Source organism: Anguilla rostrata, chromosome 11, assembly GCF_018555375.3.
Source record: "Anguilla rostrata isolate EN2019 chromosome 11, ASM1855537v3, whole genome shotgun sequence".
In the NCBI taxonomy this organism is placed as follows: domain Eukaryota; kingdom Metazoa; phylum Chordata; class Actinopteri; order Anguilliformes; family Anguillidae; genus Anguilla; species Anguilla rostrata.
The window spans coordinates 3,086,342-3,106,469 of NC_057943.1; the positions used below are offsets into that span (position 1 = coordinate 3,086,342).

A 20,128-nucleotide genomic window follows, 5' to 3' on the forward strand; every position below is an offset into this window, starting at 1 on the left:
TCGGTCCGATAAACTGCAGTATGTCGCACGGCAGCAACGTAACGTCTGTCCTGCTGCGATTTGAAGTTGTTTTCCACACATGTTAAAAGTTCGGACTGATGTGTGACCTGAAAAAGGAAGTGGAGTCATTCACATATGCTCCCAGTACTATTATATAATGTTATGTAATGTTTGTTTTTTTTGGGTAGCTTTTCGTTTTTTGCGACTTTTTGCTGCCCGTTTGAAAGCTTTTTAAGTTTCCCCCTTGTTCATAATTGATGCTTGCGTTTGAAACACCGCATTTGCTCACACTTGAAAGTTTAAAGGTTTATTAGCGATGTGCGACAACTACAGCCTCAGTCCTGCGGAACAGGGCCACCTGGTTGGGACAGGGTGACTGACAGGTGCTACGGTGTACCATGTGACCTAAAACAGGGTCACCTGAATGGATTTAGCGCTTATATTCATCCTCGTTTTTGTGACCCTCCACTTCTGACTGGACATGAATTTAAAATGGGCTCTGACTTGTGGGGGGAAAAAAAGCACTGGAATAATGTTCTCAAAGTTGAAAAAGGTGGTTTCTGTTGATGAGTATGGGAAATGTAGTTCTTGACTTGCTGCTATTTCTGAGTGTACACACGTGGCATGTGGACCTTGAAGCTTTGTGGTATTCTGGAGTGTAAAGAGTGTCAGTTGGTGAGATTTCTGAATGCTATGGTGTACAAACCTATGGACCTATAAATAATGGTTCAGTAAACCCAATTGTTTTTATACTTTCATGACCAACAAGGTGGTTTGTCTTTGCAAAAGTTTCAATACCTTTTTTTTTAAAATTTTTTTTTTTACAGAATTATAATGGAAAGGTGTCCTTTATATTAACATATGAAAGCGATAATCATTGTTGTGGCCTAACTTGGCCTGGGTTGGGCAATCACTCATGGTTTGTAAATCAGAGGTCACCAACGCAATGCAGACCGGAAAACCCCTGTGGTTCAGGGTGGGGGGCCACTGTTTAACGTCTGTCACTCTGACCCAGCCTACTGACCCCACCGTATTAACGATTCTCTGCTTTCCAGGGGGCGCGGCTAACAGTGTTGGAAGCACGGTCGCCATTAATAGTTCTTGTTCTGCTAAAATGATTTGTCTCGTCAGCCAGATGGAAGATTAGTGTTCTCTGGGCGGAACTTCCCCGACTAGTTCTAGTGTGACGTTTATAGTATGGTGTTGTAGTGGCCTACACAAGAGAACTTCGGACACATACAGTATTGCGGAATTCAGCGAATAGCCTACATTTTAAAACGTATTTCACTTTTTTTTTTAACACAGACACAAATTGGATATTGCGCAATATTTGCTATCATAGCCTACGTAATTCCTTGCGCGCGGACACCAGTGAGTGGTTGTTATCGTGTTCTTTCGTTTACCTGTGTTCCACTTGTGTTCATAAACGGCGATAAATGCAAACTATTTTCAACGCACTGTAAGTTTAAAAACTGGACTTTGAGTTACGACCACAGATGTGCTTCCAACCATCTTTTTTGGCAGTAAGGAGGAGCTACCTGTGGGAGTTGCATTTCGATCAAATTATAATTCACACAAAAAAGACATTCCTTTCTTGCATTCAGTCGTAGTTAAAGCAGTCCGCACAATTCACACTTTGATTCATGCATAGTTTACTTTTTTTAAAACAAGTTTGCAGCACGCGGAGACGCTGTGACAACCCTGGGCGCCTTTATTGACTTCGCACTTTACGGCCAATCGTTCACACCGACAGGCAAGAAATTACTGGTGTGGTAGGTTTGTAATGTTCACGTCAGTGTTCGCCCGCCTCTTTCGTTACTTCCTTTGTGGCAAAATAAATTGACAACCAGCAACGGAGGCAAAGTAGTTCAACACCACAGGATTTGACTGGCCACAGTTATATTATGTGGTTGGTCATGACGTGTTTTCAGTGAACTGATTTATTTCGTGCTCGTGCCTTTTTGGACTCGAATTCCAGGTAGTTGTTGCGGTACCTGCACCTATATGGTGTAGTCACAGATTGAATTTCATTTGTACGAAACGCAGACATCTTTAGGTTGCTTGACTGAGCATTGCATGCGCTACACTGCGCGCATACGACAACTGGAATTTTATGTTTCATGCGTGTGACGGTCCCGCGCTGTTATGATGTTATCCGCGAGGCAGATGGGTTGGTTGATAAATGCCGTTAAGACAGGGCAATGTCCGTAACGCAGGAGGACCGTACAAGTGCAGCTGTTTAAACGCGTATTGTTGATCTTATTATTTTTGTTTTGTTGATACATTGCACCGTTGTCTGCTCTCTACTTTGGTGAATGTTATTGGCTCGTGGTTATTGTCAACGTAGTTGTTTTACATAAGGCTGTTTTAATGCAAACTTTTCGTGTTACTTTAGTAGTAAGGCTATTCATCCGATGGTCCTTGTGTGATCGTCGCGCGATCCTTATAAATCGATTAGGCTAGCCTGCTTGTTTTCGAATTATTATTGTTGATGATTGTGATGTAGGCTACTGACGCGTTTTAAAAAGCATTCAAATGAACTCATTTATTTTGTAGAATGAGGAACCAAAGTGGTGACGTTAGATGACCACACGTCACCAGACCAGCAACTACTGAAGCATCACGTAATTTTATGTTAGGTGTTTTGCCACGTGGAGTGAGGTGAGACGTCAGCTCCCCGTGGAGACTTCTGCAACTCCAAGAACCCCACGGTGCTGTGCTGGTTGCACACCTCGGCGGATTGCGAGCCATTCACCTAGGAAACAATTATCAATTTATAATAAGAAGATGAGTTTTTGCTCTGCGTCACAATCAAGTTGTACTTTTACTATTGCTTGACCCAGTGTTCCATCACCGGAACTGCATGTCTTCTCAACATGTACGTCACCACAGGAACTTCACATTCAGACCAGGAAGAGAAGTAGTGTGTGTTTGTAGTAGTGTATCTCAAATGAATAATGGAATGGTCTGTGGTTAGACCAATCGGCGGTTAGAACAAATTCGGGGAAGTTTCTCAAAATGTAAGAGATTCCACCACTGTGTGCAAACTCTGTTCGTACAGTGCGACAGTAACTTGAAAGAAAACACCACGACCAGGAAATATTTTGGGAAGTCTCCATCTCCAGGTCATTGTGGTGGTGTTTTTCAGCCATTTAACGGACAGTAATAACGCGAGCCGTTAATTTTTCTTTGAGCCTTTGAAAAATACTTACATTTGCACTGGATAATGAAGGAGGTGAAGTCTGTGTTTCCACCACGCTTATTCAACATTTGCATCTTGTACGGGGAGGAAACGTGGGTTTCGTCTACTTCTTCAGTCGCGATGGGGGTAAAATCATCTTTCGATTCTGAATTTAAGGGCAAATTATGTTTAATTTCAAAATCTTCGTTATCTAGTTTTATTTAATACTAGTTCGGTAAAAAAATCGCCCTATGTTTTCATATTTAATTTGTTTCATTTTTTTATTTTAAGCAACCCTATCTGTTTAAGGGAGAAATTGCACTACTATGTCTTCTGGTTCATTAAAAACGAAAACCCAAAGTGACCCCACTGCATTCCACTTTTCAAATGGGTCGGTGAACCTAGTCGCACCGGATAGCCTCGCTGAGCACCCGCGGGGTACCGAGGATTACGAGCTGACTGTTTTGAACTGCGTCCCTGGGCAAAACGAGTCCCCCGGAGAGGGGTCCGAGCCGGTCTGCGAGTTCAGTGCCAACGACAAGGGCGAGCGTGAGGATGACGCTCTCCTGGAGCAAGCCCTCCCGGCGCGGGACAGCGACGACTCCGACCGGCAGAACATTCCGAAGGAGACGACCTTCTCCATCGGGGTACAGATTGTGTTTCCGTTCTTGCTTGCCGGCTTCGGCATGGTAGCCGCCGGCATGGTTTTGGACATCGTTCAGGTGAGTGAGTGTGTCGCTGCTTAGCTTGTTGTTCGAAAGTAGTAGTGGTACATTAGGTCTGTAGCTTTCCAAGTTTAAATACCAGCGTTTAACAATAGAGGAACAGAGGAACAACGGTTGTCATGTTAGCAGATATATCCATACTCTGTGTGTGTGTGTGTGTGTGTTTTTAAGGTTTTACTCAGACCCCGGGGAATTACTTTGCAGATAGTAAGTTTTGCTGCAGACCCAAGAATCCACAGTACTCAGTGAAGTGAATGTCTAAGGGAATGGAAGTAGAAAATTATAAGCTATAAGCCCAGTTGCCCTAGAACTACCCTTTCCGGTAAAAGAAGAGAACAGTGAAATGTAAGCTAGCTGCTATAGGCTATCCCACACAGCAATTTTTGGTTTAGCACAACTACAGCGGAGTCCGTCTAGCTGAAGTAAACAGGTTTGGCTTGGCTTAATGTTATAATGGTATGGTGAGTCTATCCACGGTGACTGGGGCAGTTTATTTACACCAGGGCTGTCTAGCCCTGCTCCTGGAGATCTACTGTCCTGTAGTGTTTCATTTCAACCCTAATTTGACACACACCCGATTCTACTAATTAGCAGCTCAGCAAGATTACATTACCTTTACATTTATTTGGCAGACGCTTTTATCCAAAAACGATGTACAAAAGTGCATTTCATGGTCATGGACAACTACAAAACGCAGGTTCAGTAAGATACAAAATAAGTATTGTACAGCTATTTCTAGCCAAGAACATAGTTTAGTTCACACAGTGAACACTATTCTGACCTAACCTCTGGAGGTCAGGACTTTGAACCGGATCCTGGCAGCGACCGGTAGCCAGTGGAGTGACCGCAGCAGAGGAGTGACGTGGGAGAATTTGGGAAGGCTGTAGATGAGTCGGGCAGCAGCATTTTGAATCATCTGTAGTGGCTTTATGGCACAAGCTGGCAGGCTTGCAAGGAGAGAGTTGCAGTAATCAAGGCGGGAGGTCACCATAGCCTGGATAAACCGCTGGGTAGAGTGCGTAGTCAGGTATGGTCAAATCCTTCTGATGTTGTACAGAAGGAATCTGCAGGACCGTGATGTTGCCTTGATTTGCTCCTTGAGGTCCAGCTGGTCATCCAGGACCACCCCCAGGCTCTTTGCAGAGTGAGAGGCAGTCACTGTGGTGCCATCAACCATGATTGAGAGCTCACGTAGTAGGGAGGTCTTGTATGGGAAGAACAGCAGCTCAGTTTTGTTGAGGTTGAGCTTCAGGTAGAGGTAGAGATGTCAGCCAGGCAGGAAGATATTTTATCATCAACCTGTGAGGCAGAGAGGGAGAAAGAAAAGAGTTGCGTGTCGTCTGCATAACAATGATAGGAGAAGCCATGTGAATTAATAACTAAACCAAGAGATTTGGTGTATATAGAGAACAGCAGAGGACCCGGTACAGATCCCTGTGGTACTCCCATAACAAGGGGATGAGAAGCAGAGGCAGACCCCATCCAGGTACCCTGGTAGGACATATCTGCAAGATAGGAAGCAAACCAAGACAGGGCGGTCCCAGCAATGCCCATCTCAGCCAAGGTGGAGAGGAGTATTTTGTGGTTGACCGTGTCGAATGCTGCAGACAGGTTAAGGAGAATCAGGACAGAGGAGAGGCGTGAGGCTCTTGCAGTGGTGAGTGCCTTTGTCACAGCCAGGAGGGCAGTCTCTGTTGAGTGCCTGGATCGGAAGCCAGACTGGTGAGGGTCTAGCAGGTCGTTCTGATGGAGAAAAGAGGTCAGTTGTTTAAGCACTGCTTGCTCAAAGGTTTTGTACAGAAAAGGTAGAAGCGATACGGGTCGATAATTCATTACATCAGAGGGGTCTGAGGTGGGTTTCTTGAGGAGTGGGGTAACGCGAGCCATCTTAAAATCAGAGGGAACATGACCAGAGGCAAGGGAGGAATTAACAAAGCAGGACAGATAGGGAAGGATCTCGCTGGAAATGGATTGGAGGACTGTAGATGAGAAGTGATGAGTTGCAGCACATCAGAGTCCTCCAGCATCTCAAAGGAGGTCAGTGTGGCCATGGGTTTGTCCCGGGGGGTTGGGGGGCTCACTGGATGGGCAAAGGAGTTCCGGACTGTAGCCACCTTTCCTTCAAAGGCGGCCAGGAAGTCATCTGCAGAGAGGGAAGAGGGAAGAGGGAGATGGGGGTGGAGGAGGAATGAGGAGGGAAGAAAAGGTAGAGAATAGTTTTCGTGGGTTAGAGACACATGCACTGATCTTTGATTGGAAAAATGAGGCTTTAGCTGATGTGAGGGCAGATGTGAGAGTCGCCAGCAGGGTGTGATATGCGGTCAGGTCATCAGAGGATCGGGATTTCCTCCACTTCCTCTCTGCAGCCCGCAGTGATGTTCTGCTGATCTCTGGCTGTTGAATGATGTGCGCTTTGTTAGGTTTGGAGGTTGGTTTGGATAAAAGCCTCTGCTAAATAAATGTAATGTAATGGAGTGAAAACCTACGGGACAGTAGATCTCCAGGAACAGGGTTGGGCAGCCCTGCTCTAGCTGTCGAGTGAGGTGTGCTTTGTTAGGGTTGGAGTGAAAACCTACAGGACGGTAGGTCTCCGGAGGCAGGGTTGGGAGGCACTGAGCTACACTCTCCAATGCTTTCTGCAGTGCTATACCTCTCCCTGTTGGGCTGAATCAGGGCTTCTCAGTCTTATCCTGAAAGGGCCGGTGTGGGTGCTGGCTTTGTTCCAACCAAGCGGTTTCACACCTGATTCTACTGATCAACCGCTGGAGTCTTAGTGATGGACCTTGATTAGCAGATCCACAAAGTGCAAGTGCTCGGTTGAAACCAGTTTGCACCCACCCCAGCCCTTTATGGGTAAGATTGAGGAGCCCTGAGGCAAAATGTAATTTTCACAGTCTAGCCTAATTTACGTGGCCAAAAAGATCGGACTGCATGTTGGATTGGGTAAATGGTAAATGGACTGCATTTATATAGCGCTTTTATCCAAAGCGCTTTACAATTGACGCCTCTCATTCGCCAGAGCAGTTAGGGGTTAGGTGTCTTGCTCAAGGACACTTCGACACGCCCAGGGTGGGGTTTGAACTGGCAACCCTCCGACTGCCAGAGACAATCCGTCTTACCTCTTACCTCCTGAGCTATGTCGCCTCCTGAGCTATGTCGCCATTGGGATATGCATTACCTTACTGACCAGGGATTTATATGCCGTCCATTTAAAAGTCAAATACTACTTTTTTTATGTCAAGTAGCACTTTGTATCGCTTACGGTTCAGAAGAAGTATTTTTCAGGCCGGTCCCAGAACAATTTAATATCTAATGGTCCAGTTCAGAATAGCTGCCCTCCTGCCCCAATGTTTCAGTTCATCTCCACGGTAAGGCCCTGTGGTGCTGGCCTGACAGGATTTATGAAACAAGATAAAATAAGCCTGCTTTGCTTATAAAGTTATGAAGTCTTAAGCGTTTTTTAAAATTTAATCTCCACATCCAGACCAGGAAAGAAATGCCCCCACATCTCTATATGTATAGTGCCTTTTTTAAATCCCTGAGTGTGAACGTCACCTGTCCTCCCCGGCACAGGTGTGACTGGCCCCAGGGCTTCTTACCTGCGTACCTTTTTTTCCGGTTGGTTCTGCCTTGAGCCGCAGAACCTGAAACGCGTACGTCAGTGACAGCCAATCAGCTTCTCTGTGCTGTTTTTGGGCTTAATGCAGTCTCATCCTGTGGTGGAATGTGTGTGGGTTTTTTTTGTTGTTGCCAAAATTGCATTCATTTTATGATATCAAGTTACAGGAAGGGCCTTCCAAAAAACCAAGTAAAATGTGACCTTTCTACGGCATGGAGTTCCAATTCAGTCAGTTCGTCAGGAAATTAACTGAAACTCATCTTAGGCCTAATTCTTTGTGAATAACGTCGAGAACATTATGGACATTATCAAGCCATGCGTTCAATTTCATTTCACTTCCTCAGTGGCTAAATTTCAATGGAATTGAGCCCAACTTTGCGAGATACAAACAGAGTACCTATTGTACCTTTAGTTACCTTGTGCTTTGTGTAACTTAAAACCTCTTTGACATAACAAGCTTTGTGATGAAGGTAATGACAATTATAGCAGCATCCTGAGGTGGTGACATACTAGAACAGTTTGTAATGTGTGTGTATGTATGTATGTGTGTGTTCTTGCGCGTGTGCATGTGTGTGTGTATATGTTTGTGTGTGCGCGTGTGTGTGCGTGTGTATATGCATGTGTGCATGTGTATGTGCGTGCGTGTGTGTGCGTGTGTATATGTGTGTGTTTGTACATGCGTGTGTATATGTCCGTGTTTGTACATGCATGTATATGTGTGTGCGTGTGTATATGTCTGTGTTTGTGCGTGTGTATGTGTGCGTGCGTGCATGTGTGTTTTGTTTGTCTGTGTGAGTTTAACGTCTTTCAGAGTGTTCTCTGTTCTCTGTTTGCGATGCAGCACTGGACGGTGTTTAAGGACGTGACCGAGGTCTTCATCCTGGTGCCAGCGCTGCTCGGCCTCAAAGGAAACCTGGAGATGACCCTGGCGTCCAGGCTTTCCACTGCCGTGAGTGTGCACACCTAACATTACCTTCCATTACATTACCTTCATTTACCTGGCTACCTCTGATTCATTACCTTCCATTACATTACCTTCATTTACCTGGCTACCTCTGATTCATTACCTTCCGTTACATTACCTTCATTTACCTGGCTACCTCTGATTCATTACCTTCCATTACATTACCTTCATTTACCTGGCTACCTGTGATTCATTACCTTCCATTACATTACCTTCATTTACCTGGCTACCTCTGATTCATTACCTTCCGTTACATTACCTTCATTTACCTGGCTACCTCTGATTCATTACCTTCCATTACATTACCTTCATTTACCTGGCTACCTCTGATTCATTACCTTCCATTACATTACCTTCATTTACCTGGCTACCTGTGATTCATTACCTTCCATTACATCACACGTTCCACTGCCGTGAGTGTGCACACCTAACATTACCTTCCATTACATCACACGTTCCATTGCTGTGAGTGTGCACACCTAACATTACCTTCCATTACATTACCTTCATTTACCTGGCTACCTCTGATTCATTACCTTCCATTACATCACACGTTCCACTGCCGTGAGTGTGCACACCTAACATTACCTTCCATTACATTACCTTCATTTACCTGGCTACCTCTAATTCATTACCTTCCATTACATCACACGTTCCATTGCCGTGAGTGTGCACACCTAACATTACCTTCCGTTACATTACCTTCATTTACCTGGCTACCTCTGATTCATTACCTTCCATTACATTACCTTCATTTACCTGGCTACCTCTGATTCATTACCTTCCATTACATTACCTTCATTTACCTGGCTACCTCTGATTCATTACCTTCCATTACATCACACGTTCCATTGCCGTGAGTGTGCACACCTAACATTACCTTCCGTTACATTACCTTCATTTACCTGGCTACCTCTGATTCATTACCTTCCATTACATTACCTTCATTTACCTGGCTACCTCTGATTCATTACCTTCCATTACATCACACGTTCCACTGCCGTGAGTGTGCACACCTAACATTACCTTCCGTTACATTCCCTTCATTTACCTGGCTACCTCTGATTCATTACCTTCCATTACATCACACGTTCCATTGCCGTGAGTGCACACCTAACATTACCTTCCGTTACATTCCCTTCATTTACCTGGCTACCTCTAATTCATTACCTTACATCACACTGAGTAAAAGCCAGGCTAAAAAGATACGTCTTAAGGTTCCTTTTAAAAATGTCCACAGAGGGGGAGTCCCTCAGATCCTTAGGCAGACTGTTCCAGAGGCTAGGGCCACAGTGGCTAAAATCTGTCTTTATTGTCCTCTGAAGAGTGAAGCTGCTTTGTGACAGTGACGTTCACACTGCAGCTGATTATGACTGTCAGCACAAGTGAAGCTGGTGTGTTCACTGGTAACAGGGACATGCACTGTGGTGACTGACGTGTCATCATAAACACTGAGTATGTTACACAGTATTTTAGTCGTGACATTTACTGGAGGCAGGGCATTAAATGTGGCAAAAAATTAAGTTAGGCCTTAAATGTGACTAAAATACCTGGTTCTTTTCGTCAACTTAAAATAAATCAGATTTTAGTCATTTTTGTCTTGACTAAAATTAATGGAGAAGGCATGACTAAAATATGACCAAAACTAAAATGCATTTTAGTCAGAAGACTTAAGACCATGACTAAATCAAAAACTGGTGGCAAAAACAACACAGGGTTTCAGATTCACAGAAGAGCAATGTGTGTTGCGTTATTCTGTCTCACCTTTAGAAAGTAAGCACCAAAATAAAAGGATCACATCAGTTTAAATGGGTCAGGACTCCTCAGGTTACTCTGCATTGGTGCCCCCCCCCCCCCGGTAAGCAGGTAATATATCACTGCAGTGCTCTTTCCATGGGACTCTCAGCCACAGTGGTGGCGGATCAAGGCATGACTGCCAGTACAAAATTGGGGGGTGGGGGTAGGGGGGGGGAATTTGAGGGTGGGGCGATAAAATTCTGCTTTGTGTGTTTAGCCACCGGTGCTAACCAATGCTGCGATGGTTTCGCGCGGGCAGACGCTCACAGTGACGCTACCTGATGATCGTGTCATCATGTTCCCGTCTGAATCAGCAGTCCTGTAATCATTAATGGTGCTCAGATCCAAACAGCGCTGATAAGGCCTGCACAAGCACGGCCGTGACGTACCCGTCTGCAGCGTGCGCCACGGTGTTTCAGCAGGACGTGAATGCTTATCGGTAACAGAATCAGGGTTTTGAGCGGGGATTTAGGGATTGTTTTTACGGTAACAGAATCAGGGTTTTGAGTGGGGATTTAGGGATTGTTTTTACGGTAACAGAATCAGGGTTTTGAGTGGTGATTTAGGGATTGTTTTTACGGTAACAGAATCAGGGTTTTGAGTGGGGATTTAGGGATTGTTTTTACGGTAACAGAATCAGGGTTTTGAGTGGTGATTTAGGGATTGTTTTTACGATAACAGAATCAGGGTTTTTGAATGGTGTGCTAGGGATCGTTTTACCGTGTTGAGGGAAAGCGAGTGCGTTAGGAGCAGGGTTTGTTTATAGCGGGTCAGAGCTGGTCTTGGATTCGCGGCTGAGAGAGAGAGCTGAGAGGGAGCGGCTCAGTGTGCCGGGCGTAGCGGACCAGGAGGAGCGGTGCATGCGGTGTTATTGGCGGTGACCGGGCGGTTTACGAGCGGTTTGTGGCGGAGGTCGGAGGTCGACTGCCGAGGGTTTGGAAGGTTGGGCTGCGGAGCACCTGGAGAGTGACCTGGCTCGTCGGGGGCGGGGGATGGGGAGCGGGACGTTCTCACGCTCGATTTCGAGGCGGACGAGGCCTAACTGTGGCCCTTAGAAAGTTTGGGCCGCAGGACGAGGCGTCTGGGCTTTTCTGGGACGTTCTGGGTGTGTCGTTGTGACGTGCTGAGCGTACTGGCTATGGAAAATTGGGCGCATGGAAATCCCAATTCTGAGAAGTTCTGAGACAAAAAACAAATGCAAAAAAAAAGACGTTTCTCAATGGAGGAGAAAAATAAAGAAAAAACGGCACAAGCAGGCCACCGTTTGTGTCTGGCTGTGTGTGTGGAGTGCGGCACTGGGGGGGGGGGGGGGGGTGGGGGGGGGGGAAGGCGTGTTATGAAACGCCCTGACTCGCAGATTTCCTCTGATAAAGGCTGAGGTCTCTTTAAGCGTTTATTGCTATGGCTTGCGCCAGTGTGGTCAGTGTGAAACGTGACTGGTTTAGACCACATTTCTGTCATTTTCCTCTCTATCTCTCTCTCTCTCTCCGGGTAATGCAGTTCCTTCAGAGAGGAATGGTCCCTCCTTGTGCTGCAGTTGATCACATGAATCTCTCCCTTCCATTTCCAGAGACTGGAAGAGCAGCCCAGGCAGGCAGGGTTACAGTCGAGCTGCTCAGACCAGTTCTGCTTTCCACTTTTCTTTAAAAAAAGAAAAGAAAGAAAGAAAAAAAAAAAGCATTGTTCAGCATGATTTTCATTCTTTATGACTCTATTTTTACTGCTCCGGTCATTTCATTTTCTCTTCTGCCTGTACTGTTTGTACTGTGGTTTCATTTATGCTGTTGCATGCGATTTTTTTCCTCAAGGCCTGCGTGCATTTAGTGTTCTTTGTTGTTGTTGTTTGGGTGCCAGAGAAATCATCGAATTAGTGTTTCATTCAGGCATTCAGCAGATGCTCTTATTCAGAGCAGCTTAAACAGCTTACATTTTACACGCAATCCATTTATGCAGCAGGATATTTACTGAAGCAGCTCAGGTTAAGTACCTTGCGCTCATGAGTACAACTGGCTGTGCCACACTTGGGAACTGAACTTGCAACCTCCCTTGCTACACAGTTTCCTAACCACAGTGCCACACCCAGAGAATTATTTTTATTGTGGTATTTGTCATCCTCCCAACCTGGGGATTGTATCACGAAGCAGGATTACTGAGTTAGCTGGATAACTGCACCAAGTAAAACCCGGAACAGCTCTTTTTTACTTCAGTCCATGTTCCAGATTCGGGAGGTGCTCCGGGTTTTACTCAGTGCAGTTATCCAGCCTAACTCCTGCTCTGTAAAGCAGGGCCCTGATTGGCTGATTTGCTGCTCCTGCTGTTTGCAGAGCCAAGTGCATTTGCATGCCGTCGGTGTTGGTGCACATTTAGAAATAGATGTTGTTCTAATGGTATTTGCTTAATCTGCTATAAGTTTGGGTTTCCTGTGTGTGGAAAGCAATCACAGAGCTGGGAGAGGCTGTTGTTCGAAGACGTAAATTCATTTTACAGCGCTTCTTATCTCAGTCGCTGGGTGTGAGGGCAAAGATACGATCCTACCCCCCCCCCCTCACCAAGGCTAAAGACTCCATTACGTGTGTGGGTGGAGCTTCCTGACCGACCCTTTGGCTCCAGTTTAGCCTGACGCGTTTCGTCTGGGGGGGGGGGGGGGGGGGAGTGCGCTTGGTTTAGCTCGATGTGCTTTCGCTCCGAGCTCTGTTTCACAAAGCGGGATCACGGAGTTATCTGGGGGGGGGGGGGTAACTGCGCTGAGTAAAACCCGGAACCCTCCCAAATCTGGAACATGGACTGAAGTGAAATAGAGCCGTTCCGGGTTTTACTCAGTGCAGTTATCCTGCTAGCTCAGTAATCCTGCTTATATAATAGCCCCCCCCCACGTGTTGTAATGCTGGGTTACAACATGAATCTGCAACCACACCGGCCCTTTTCAGATAAGATTGGACACCGCTGGTTTAGCACAACATGTTTCTGCTCAGGGGTGTATTTCACTAAGCAGAATTACTAGCTGGATAACTGTAATACCTGGAACAGCCCTTTTTACTTCCCCTTTTTACTTCTGTAATCGCACTTCGTGAATATCCTTAAGTCCATGCTCCAGATTTGGGAGGGCTCCGGGCTTTAGTCAGCGCAGTTATCCAGTTAGCTCAGGAGTCCTGCTTCGTTAAACAGGGCCCTGGACTGCGTTTGGTTCAGCACGGCGTGTTCCTGTTGTGTCACCGTGACCCCCCGACTCTGGCACGGGCACCGCAGTTCCCAGATCAGCGGCCTGGGCCGGTTATCCACTCAGATAAATCAGAACCACACAAACACACAGCTGCGCCGGGGTCAGTGTCAACGGTTAGCATAAGCATCCCTCCCTAACAAGCAACCAAGGTCAGTGTCACCGGTTAGCATTAGCGTCCTTCCCTAACAAGCGGCCAGGGTCATGTCACCGTTGCGTCCTTCCAACAGCGCCAGCTCAGTGTCACTGCGTTAGCGTCCTTCCCTAACAACGCCAGGTCATGTCACTGGTAGCATTAGCGCTTCCCTAACAGCGACCAGCTGTGTCACCGGTTAGCATTAGCGTCCTTCCCTAACAAGTGGCCAGGGTCAGTGTCACCGGTTAGCATTAGCGTCCTTCCCTAACAACGACCAGGTCACTGTCAACGTTAGTGTTCAGGTCCTTCCTACAGCACCAAGGTCTGTATCCGGTTAGCATTACGTCCTTCCAACAAGCCACCAGGTCATGTCACGTTAGCATTACTTACATTACAGGCATTTAGCAGACGCTCTTATCCAAGGACGACACAGGCATTGTTCACGATGTAGAGTGCAAAGAACACTAGAGTGAAGTAAGGATCGTAGTGCCAGAAGTGACCACATCGATCAGGACTCCAACCCTGTAGAGTAATCTGTTCAGCAAACAAGAATCCTACCAAGTACAAACTAGCACTGGAATCACATTTTCCTAATCCGACAAAAACAACAATCCTGCCAAATAAACTAACGTAATCATATTATCCTAAGTAGGTACAGTGAGCTAAACTATAGGCTAGGGAGGGGTGGGGAGAGGTGCAGCCTGAAGAGATGAGTCTTCAGTCTTGCGTTTGAAGGATTGCATTAGCGTCCTTCCCTAACAAGCAACCAGGTTCAGTGTCACCGGTTAGCATTAGCGTCCTTCCCTAACAAGACGACACAGGATCCATGTCACCGGTAGCGTTACGCACTTCCCTAACAAGCCACCAGTGGTCAGTGTCAACGGTTAGCTAGGAGCGGTCTCACCTGAAAAGCACCAGGTGTCAGTGTCACCGGTTAGCATTAGCGTCCTTCCCTAACAAGCAACCAGGGTCAGTGTCACCGGTTAGCATTAGCGTCCTTCCCTAACAAGCCACCAGGGTCAGTGTCACCGGTTAGCATTAGCGTCCTTCCCTAACAAGCGACCAGGGTCAGTGTCACTGGTTAGCATTAGCGTCCTTCCCTAACAAGCGACCAGGGTCAGTGTCACTGGTTAGCATTGGTGTCCTTCCCTAACAAGCGACCAGGCTCAGTGTCACCGGTTAGCATTAGCGTCCTTCCCTAACAGGTGACCAGCAGTGCGGCCTCTTAACACTGGTATCATCTGGAGAATAATTCTCTTCTCCATTGCTAACAACACCATGTTTATGAATATAAATGAATATTAATAATAATGAAGCTGTTATTCATGGCTGTAGCTGTTGCAGCAGACGCAGTCGGCTATTTGTTTGTTTTTTTAATATGGCACGTGGAAAATACACACGTGCACTTTGCTGTCATAGATATAATAAATGCAACCACAGCAGCAACAGCTTAAATCTGTCTGTGACGCAGCGATTCAGCAAAAAAAAAAAAGAACCTTTAAACTGCTGAAATCTAAGCTAAAAAATAAGGGTTATTTACTGTGATGTAACCTGCAGCGTCTACAGAGTAGCTACAGAAGTGTTTTTAAAACTCTTCCTCTCCCGGCAGTTGAAAAAAAAAAAACAAAAAAAAAAAAGTTAATCTGACCAAAAATCTAACCTTTTGTACACAGAAAAGCGGTGTTCCCCTTCATCGCTACGGTTACGCAAACCGAATTCCACCCAGAATGTCCCCGCGCCTCTCCTGTTTGAACACAAATGTAAAAAAAAAAAAAAAAAAAAAAGAGGACTTTCCCTTCGCACGTGTCTGGGTGATGACTCTCAGTTAAACACTGATGCGGTCAAACGGGCAGGGAAGCGAACAGGCCGGATCGGCCAGACCACAGACCTGCGCACGTACCCGCCACGCCCGTACCCTGCAACCAACAAACAGCCAGGATCCGTCTGTACCAATGAACCGCACGGAACAGGACAGTTCAGCGCTTTGTACAGGGAACTGGACTGAGGACCGCTTTGATGTAGAGAGAGTCTGACTGGAACTGCCATAATAGAATAAGGAACAAACCAGAACAATGGCGTCTGTGATTGGTGGATATTTCCATGCAGGATGTGTCCCTGAGCCGAAAAACAGGAATTCAAACAAAAAAAAAAGCGGCGCGTTCCAGTGACCCTCAGCCACGACAGGAAGTTGCATCACTCACCGCCGCGCGTTCGTGGGAGCTCATTTCCTGTCCGAGGTGCGGACTGACTCTGTGTCTCTCCCGCTCCTCCAGGCCAACGTCGGACAGATGGACGCCGGACGCGATGTGTGGAGGCTGGTGGTGGGGAACCTGTCCCTCATTCAGGTGAGCGGGGTCACCTGTCAGGTAGAGCACAGGAGAGCCTGAGCCCCTCCCCTAAACGGGGTCACCTGTCAGGTAGAGCGCAGGTCAGCCTGAGCCCCTCCCTTAAACGGGGTCACCCGTCAGGTAGAGTACAGGTGAGCCTGAGCCCCTCCCCTAAACGGGGTCACCTGTCAGGTAGAGTACAGGTGAGCCTGAGCCCCTCCCCTAAACGGGGTCACCTGTCAGGTGAGTACAGGTGAGCCTGAGCCCCTCCCCTAAACGGGGTCACCTGTCAGGTGGTACGTGACCTGAGTCCCTCCGCCCTAAAGTCGGGTGCACCTGGCAGGTGGAGTACAGGTGAGCCTGAGCCCCTCCCCTAAACGGGGTCACCTGTCAGGTAGAGTACAGGTGAGCCTGAGCCCCTCCCCTAAACGGGGTCACCTGTCAGGTAGAGCAAATGGGGAGGCGAGAGTGAACGGGGGAGGGGTGGACGGTGGGTGTGTCTCGAGAGGAAAGCCTGCCCCCTGCTGACTGACCCCTGCCTGTCCCCCCCCCCCAGGTCCAGGCCACCGTGGTGGGCTTCATGGCGTCGGTGGCGGCCGTCGTGTTCGGCTGGGTCCCTGAGGGCCACTTCGACATCCAGCACGCCGTGCTCCTCTGTGCCAGCAGCGTGGCCACGGCGTTCATCGCCTCCCTGCTGCTCGGTAACTAAATACACTTCCTTAAGGTGTTCATGTAGACACAGTGCTCACATGGTCTGGTTACATGGTTCTTTTATGATGTACGCATATATACATAGTGGTTTTACAGACCGTGCCAAATATGTGCACCTGTGTGAATGTATCAGCTCCAGATCGGACCCGTGTGTAAATGTGTGCTGTGTGAACATCTTACACTCTGAACTCGTCAGACCAGGCCAAACCGAAACAAGCAAACTGGCAGGGCGGGTTTGAGCACATGAAAGGGAAAAAAGGGAAGGACTTGTTTTCCCAGACAGGATTATCAGATTGACATTGTTGTATGATTGTTGTAATTTAGGCGTCAAATGTCAAGATGACAGCGGCCGCCAAGTACATTCAGCACGAGTTGAATGTCTAGCATAGTTTTCATTTTCAGAAACTGAGGTCAGAATGATGTTTCTTAACTTTATTTCAGTTATTTCAGTTGGATACATTAGCTCCAGATTGGGCCTGTGTAAATGTAGCTCCAGATTGGGCCTGTGTAAATGTAGCTCCAGCCTGGGCCTGTGTAAATGTAGCTCCAGATTGGGCCTGTGTAAATGTAGCTCCAGCCTGGGCCTGTGTAAATGTAGCTCCAGATTGGGCCTGTGTAAATGTAGCTCCAGATTGGGCCTGTGTAAATGTAGCTCCAGATTGGGCCTGTGTAAATGTAGCTCCAGATTGGGCCTGTGTAAATGTATCTCCAGATTGGGCCTGTGTAAATGTAGCTCCAGATTGGGCCTGTGTAAATGTAGCTCCAGATTGGGCCTGTGTAAATGTAGCTCCAGATTGGGCCTGTGTAAATGTAGCTCCAGATTGGGCCTGTGTAAATGTAGCTCCAGATTGGGCCTGTGTAAATGTAGCTCCAGCCTGGGCCTGTGTAAATGTAGCTCCAGATTGGGCCTGTGTAAATGTAGCTCCAGATTGGGCCTGTGTAAATGTACAGCCACACATTTTTTTTGTTGCCTTTTTGGATCTGGGGGTATTTACATCCATATCGCGTGACCCTGGTTGCTGCCAACTTCTCCAGAAATAAAACGGAGGGTACTCAAACACATTCCTTCACCCTGCCCCCCCCCCCCCCCCCCGCACAGGTCTCATCATGATCGGGGTGATTATCGCCTCTCGGCGGGTGGGCATTAACCCGGACAACGTGGCCACGCCCATCGCTGCCAGCCTGGGTGACCTCATCACGCTGGCCCTGCTGTCGAGCATCAGCACCGGCCTGTACAGGGAGCTAAGTGAGAACCGAGGCTCTATTACCACCCCCCTGTTACCCCCACACCTCTAATACCACCCCTCTATTACCCCCACAGCTCTATTACCCCCACAGCTCTAATACCACCCCTCTATTACCCCCACAGCTCTATTACCACCCCTCTGTTACCCCACACCTCTAATACCACCCCTCTATTACCCCCACACCTCTAATACCACCCCTCTTTACCCCCACTGCTCTAATACCACCCCTCTATTACCCCCACACCTCTATTACCACCCCTCTATTACCCCACGCTCTATACCACCCCTCTATTACCCCCACAGCTCTATTACCACCCCTCTATTACCCCCACACCTCTATTACCACCCCTCTATTACCCCTACAGCTCTATTACTCACCCCTCTATTACCCCACAGCTCTATTACACCCCTCTATTACCCCCACAGCTCTATTACCACCCCTCTGTTACCCCCACAGCTCTAATACCACCCCTCTATTACCCCCACAGCTCTATTACCACCCCTCTATTACCCCACAGCTCTATTACCACCCCTCTATTACCCCCACAGCTCTATTACCACCCCTCTATTACCCCCACGGCTCTATTACCACCCCTCTGTTACCCCCACGGCTCTATTACCACCCCTCTGTTACCCCCACGGCTCTATTACCACCCCTCTATTACCCCCACAGCTCTAATACCACCCCTATATTACCCCCACAGCTCTATTTCCATCCCTCTGTTACCCCCACATCCTTACAGTTCTGTCACTGGGTCCCATCCTTTTTCAGAAAAAATAGCATCCTTAACCCCCTGAAGAGTAGGTTTTTTAAAATGTTTTTTCAAAATTCTAAGTCAGTGTTCTAGAACTCCATTGCTTTCCACTGTCACCAGTAGTGATTGTGACATCAGCATTAGAATGTTCAGCTGAGAACATTCTAATCACATGCATTCTTACACCTTTAAAATACTTGCGCCTACCCAGCACTGCTGTGTGGCCTTGGGCAGTCCTGTATTACATGACGTTACAATACATTAAATTGCATAACATTAGTTTACATTACATTAAAGTCATTTACCAGATGCCCACATTCAGTGCAGCTTACAGTGCAAGTGAACTTGGATGCATCCACAGCCAGAGCTGTGTGAGCAGCAGTACCTGTCTAACAACATGGGCAGGCCAGAGAGCATGAGTGTGACTTCAGTACAGCACTAAATGTGAGTTGACTCATGCATCCTAGAACCATAATGCAAATCATTGATTAATGCAGCTAACAACCATGTAAATCCAGCAAGGCCTAAATGAATCATTGCAAGCTAAACAGTCAACTTGGCAGATGCGCTTTTCCGGGGAGACAATGGTAGTGGAGTACATCACTGTGAGTTTAAGACATAAAATTAGTAATTAGTAATAAAAAAGTAATTTCCTTAATGGCGTAAGGAGGAAGTGAAGGGGGAGGGATAGGAATGCAGGTGGGTGAGTTGTAGATTGAACAGGCGAGTCTTCAGTGTGCAACAGCGCTTTAGACTCTCCAATTAGCCTTACCTGCATGTCTTTGGACTGTGGGAGGAAACCGGAGTACCCGGAGGAATCCCACACGGACACGGGGAGAACATGCAAACTCCACACAGAAAGGCCCAGGCCGGGATTTGAACCCTGGACCTGCTTGCTGTGAGGCGACAGTGCTACCCACTGCACCACCGTGCCGCCCAAATGTGGGTCCAGTACAGACTAAAGGGATTGTGAAGTAGTTTTTAAAGCACTGGAAAGTATTTAAAGCTGCTGTGCTTCCTGTCTGTGTGTCTGTCTGTGCTTCCTGTCTGTGTCTGTCTGTGCTTCCTGTCTGTGTGTCTGTCTGTGCTTCCTGTCTGTGTGTCTGTCTGTGCTTCCTGTCTGTGCTTCCTGTCCGTGTGTCTGTCTGTGCTTCCTGTCTGTGTGTCTGTCTGTGCTTCCTGTCCGTGTGTCTGTCTGTGCTTCCTGTCTGTGTGTCTGTCTGTGCTTCCTGTCCGTGTGTCTGTCTGTGCTTCCTGTCTGTGTGTCTGTCTGTGCTTCCTGTCTGTGTGTCTGTCTGTGCTTCCTGTCTGTGCTTCCTGTCCGTGTGTCTGTCTGTGTTTCCTGTCTGTGTGTCTGTCTGTGCTTCCTGTCCGTGTGTCTGTCTGTGCTTCCTGTCTGTGTGTCTGTCTGTGCTTCCTGTCTGTGTGTCTGTCTGTGCTTCCTGTCTG

General features: G+C 47.3%; 2 protein-coding genes across 4 annotated transcripts in view; both read left to right on the plus strand.

Moving 5' to 3' along the window:
* LOC135235227 (N-fatty-acyl-amino acid synthase/hydrolase PM20D1.2-like) overlaps positions 1-8,471 on the plus strand; it is a 21,347-nt gene extending 12,876 nt beyond the window's left edge. For both annotated transcript variants that reach the window (XM_064300512.1, XM_064300513.1), the window contains exon 15: positions 8,367-8,471. In XM_064300512.1, the coding sequence (XP_064156582.1) occupies positions 8,367-8,391 (25 nt within the window). In that variant the 3' untranslated portion in view covers positions 8,392-8,471. The remainder of the gene's footprint in view (positions 1-8,366) is intronic.
* Positions 1,347-20,128, plus strand: part of LOC135235228 (solute carrier family 41 member 1-like) — a 25,222-nt gene continuing 6,440 nt past the window's right edge. Inside the window, exons 1-6 of one of the 2 annotated variants that reach the window (XM_064300517.1) lie at positions 1,347-1,978; positions 2,557-3,903; positions 8,367-8,474; positions 15,913-15,984; positions 16,523-16,667; positions 17,777-17,923. In XM_064300517.1, coding sequence (XP_064156587.1) covers positions 3,508-3,903; positions 8,367-8,474; positions 15,913-15,984; positions 16,523-16,667; positions 17,777-17,923 — 868 coding nt within the window. In that variant the 5' untranslated portion in view covers positions 1,347-1,978; positions 2,557-3,507. Of the gene's footprint in view, positions 3,904-8,366; positions 8,475-15,912; positions 15,985-16,522; positions 16,668-17,776; positions 17,924-20,128 lie in introns of both variants that reach the window. The other variant, XM_064300516.1, reaches the window with a different exon arrangement.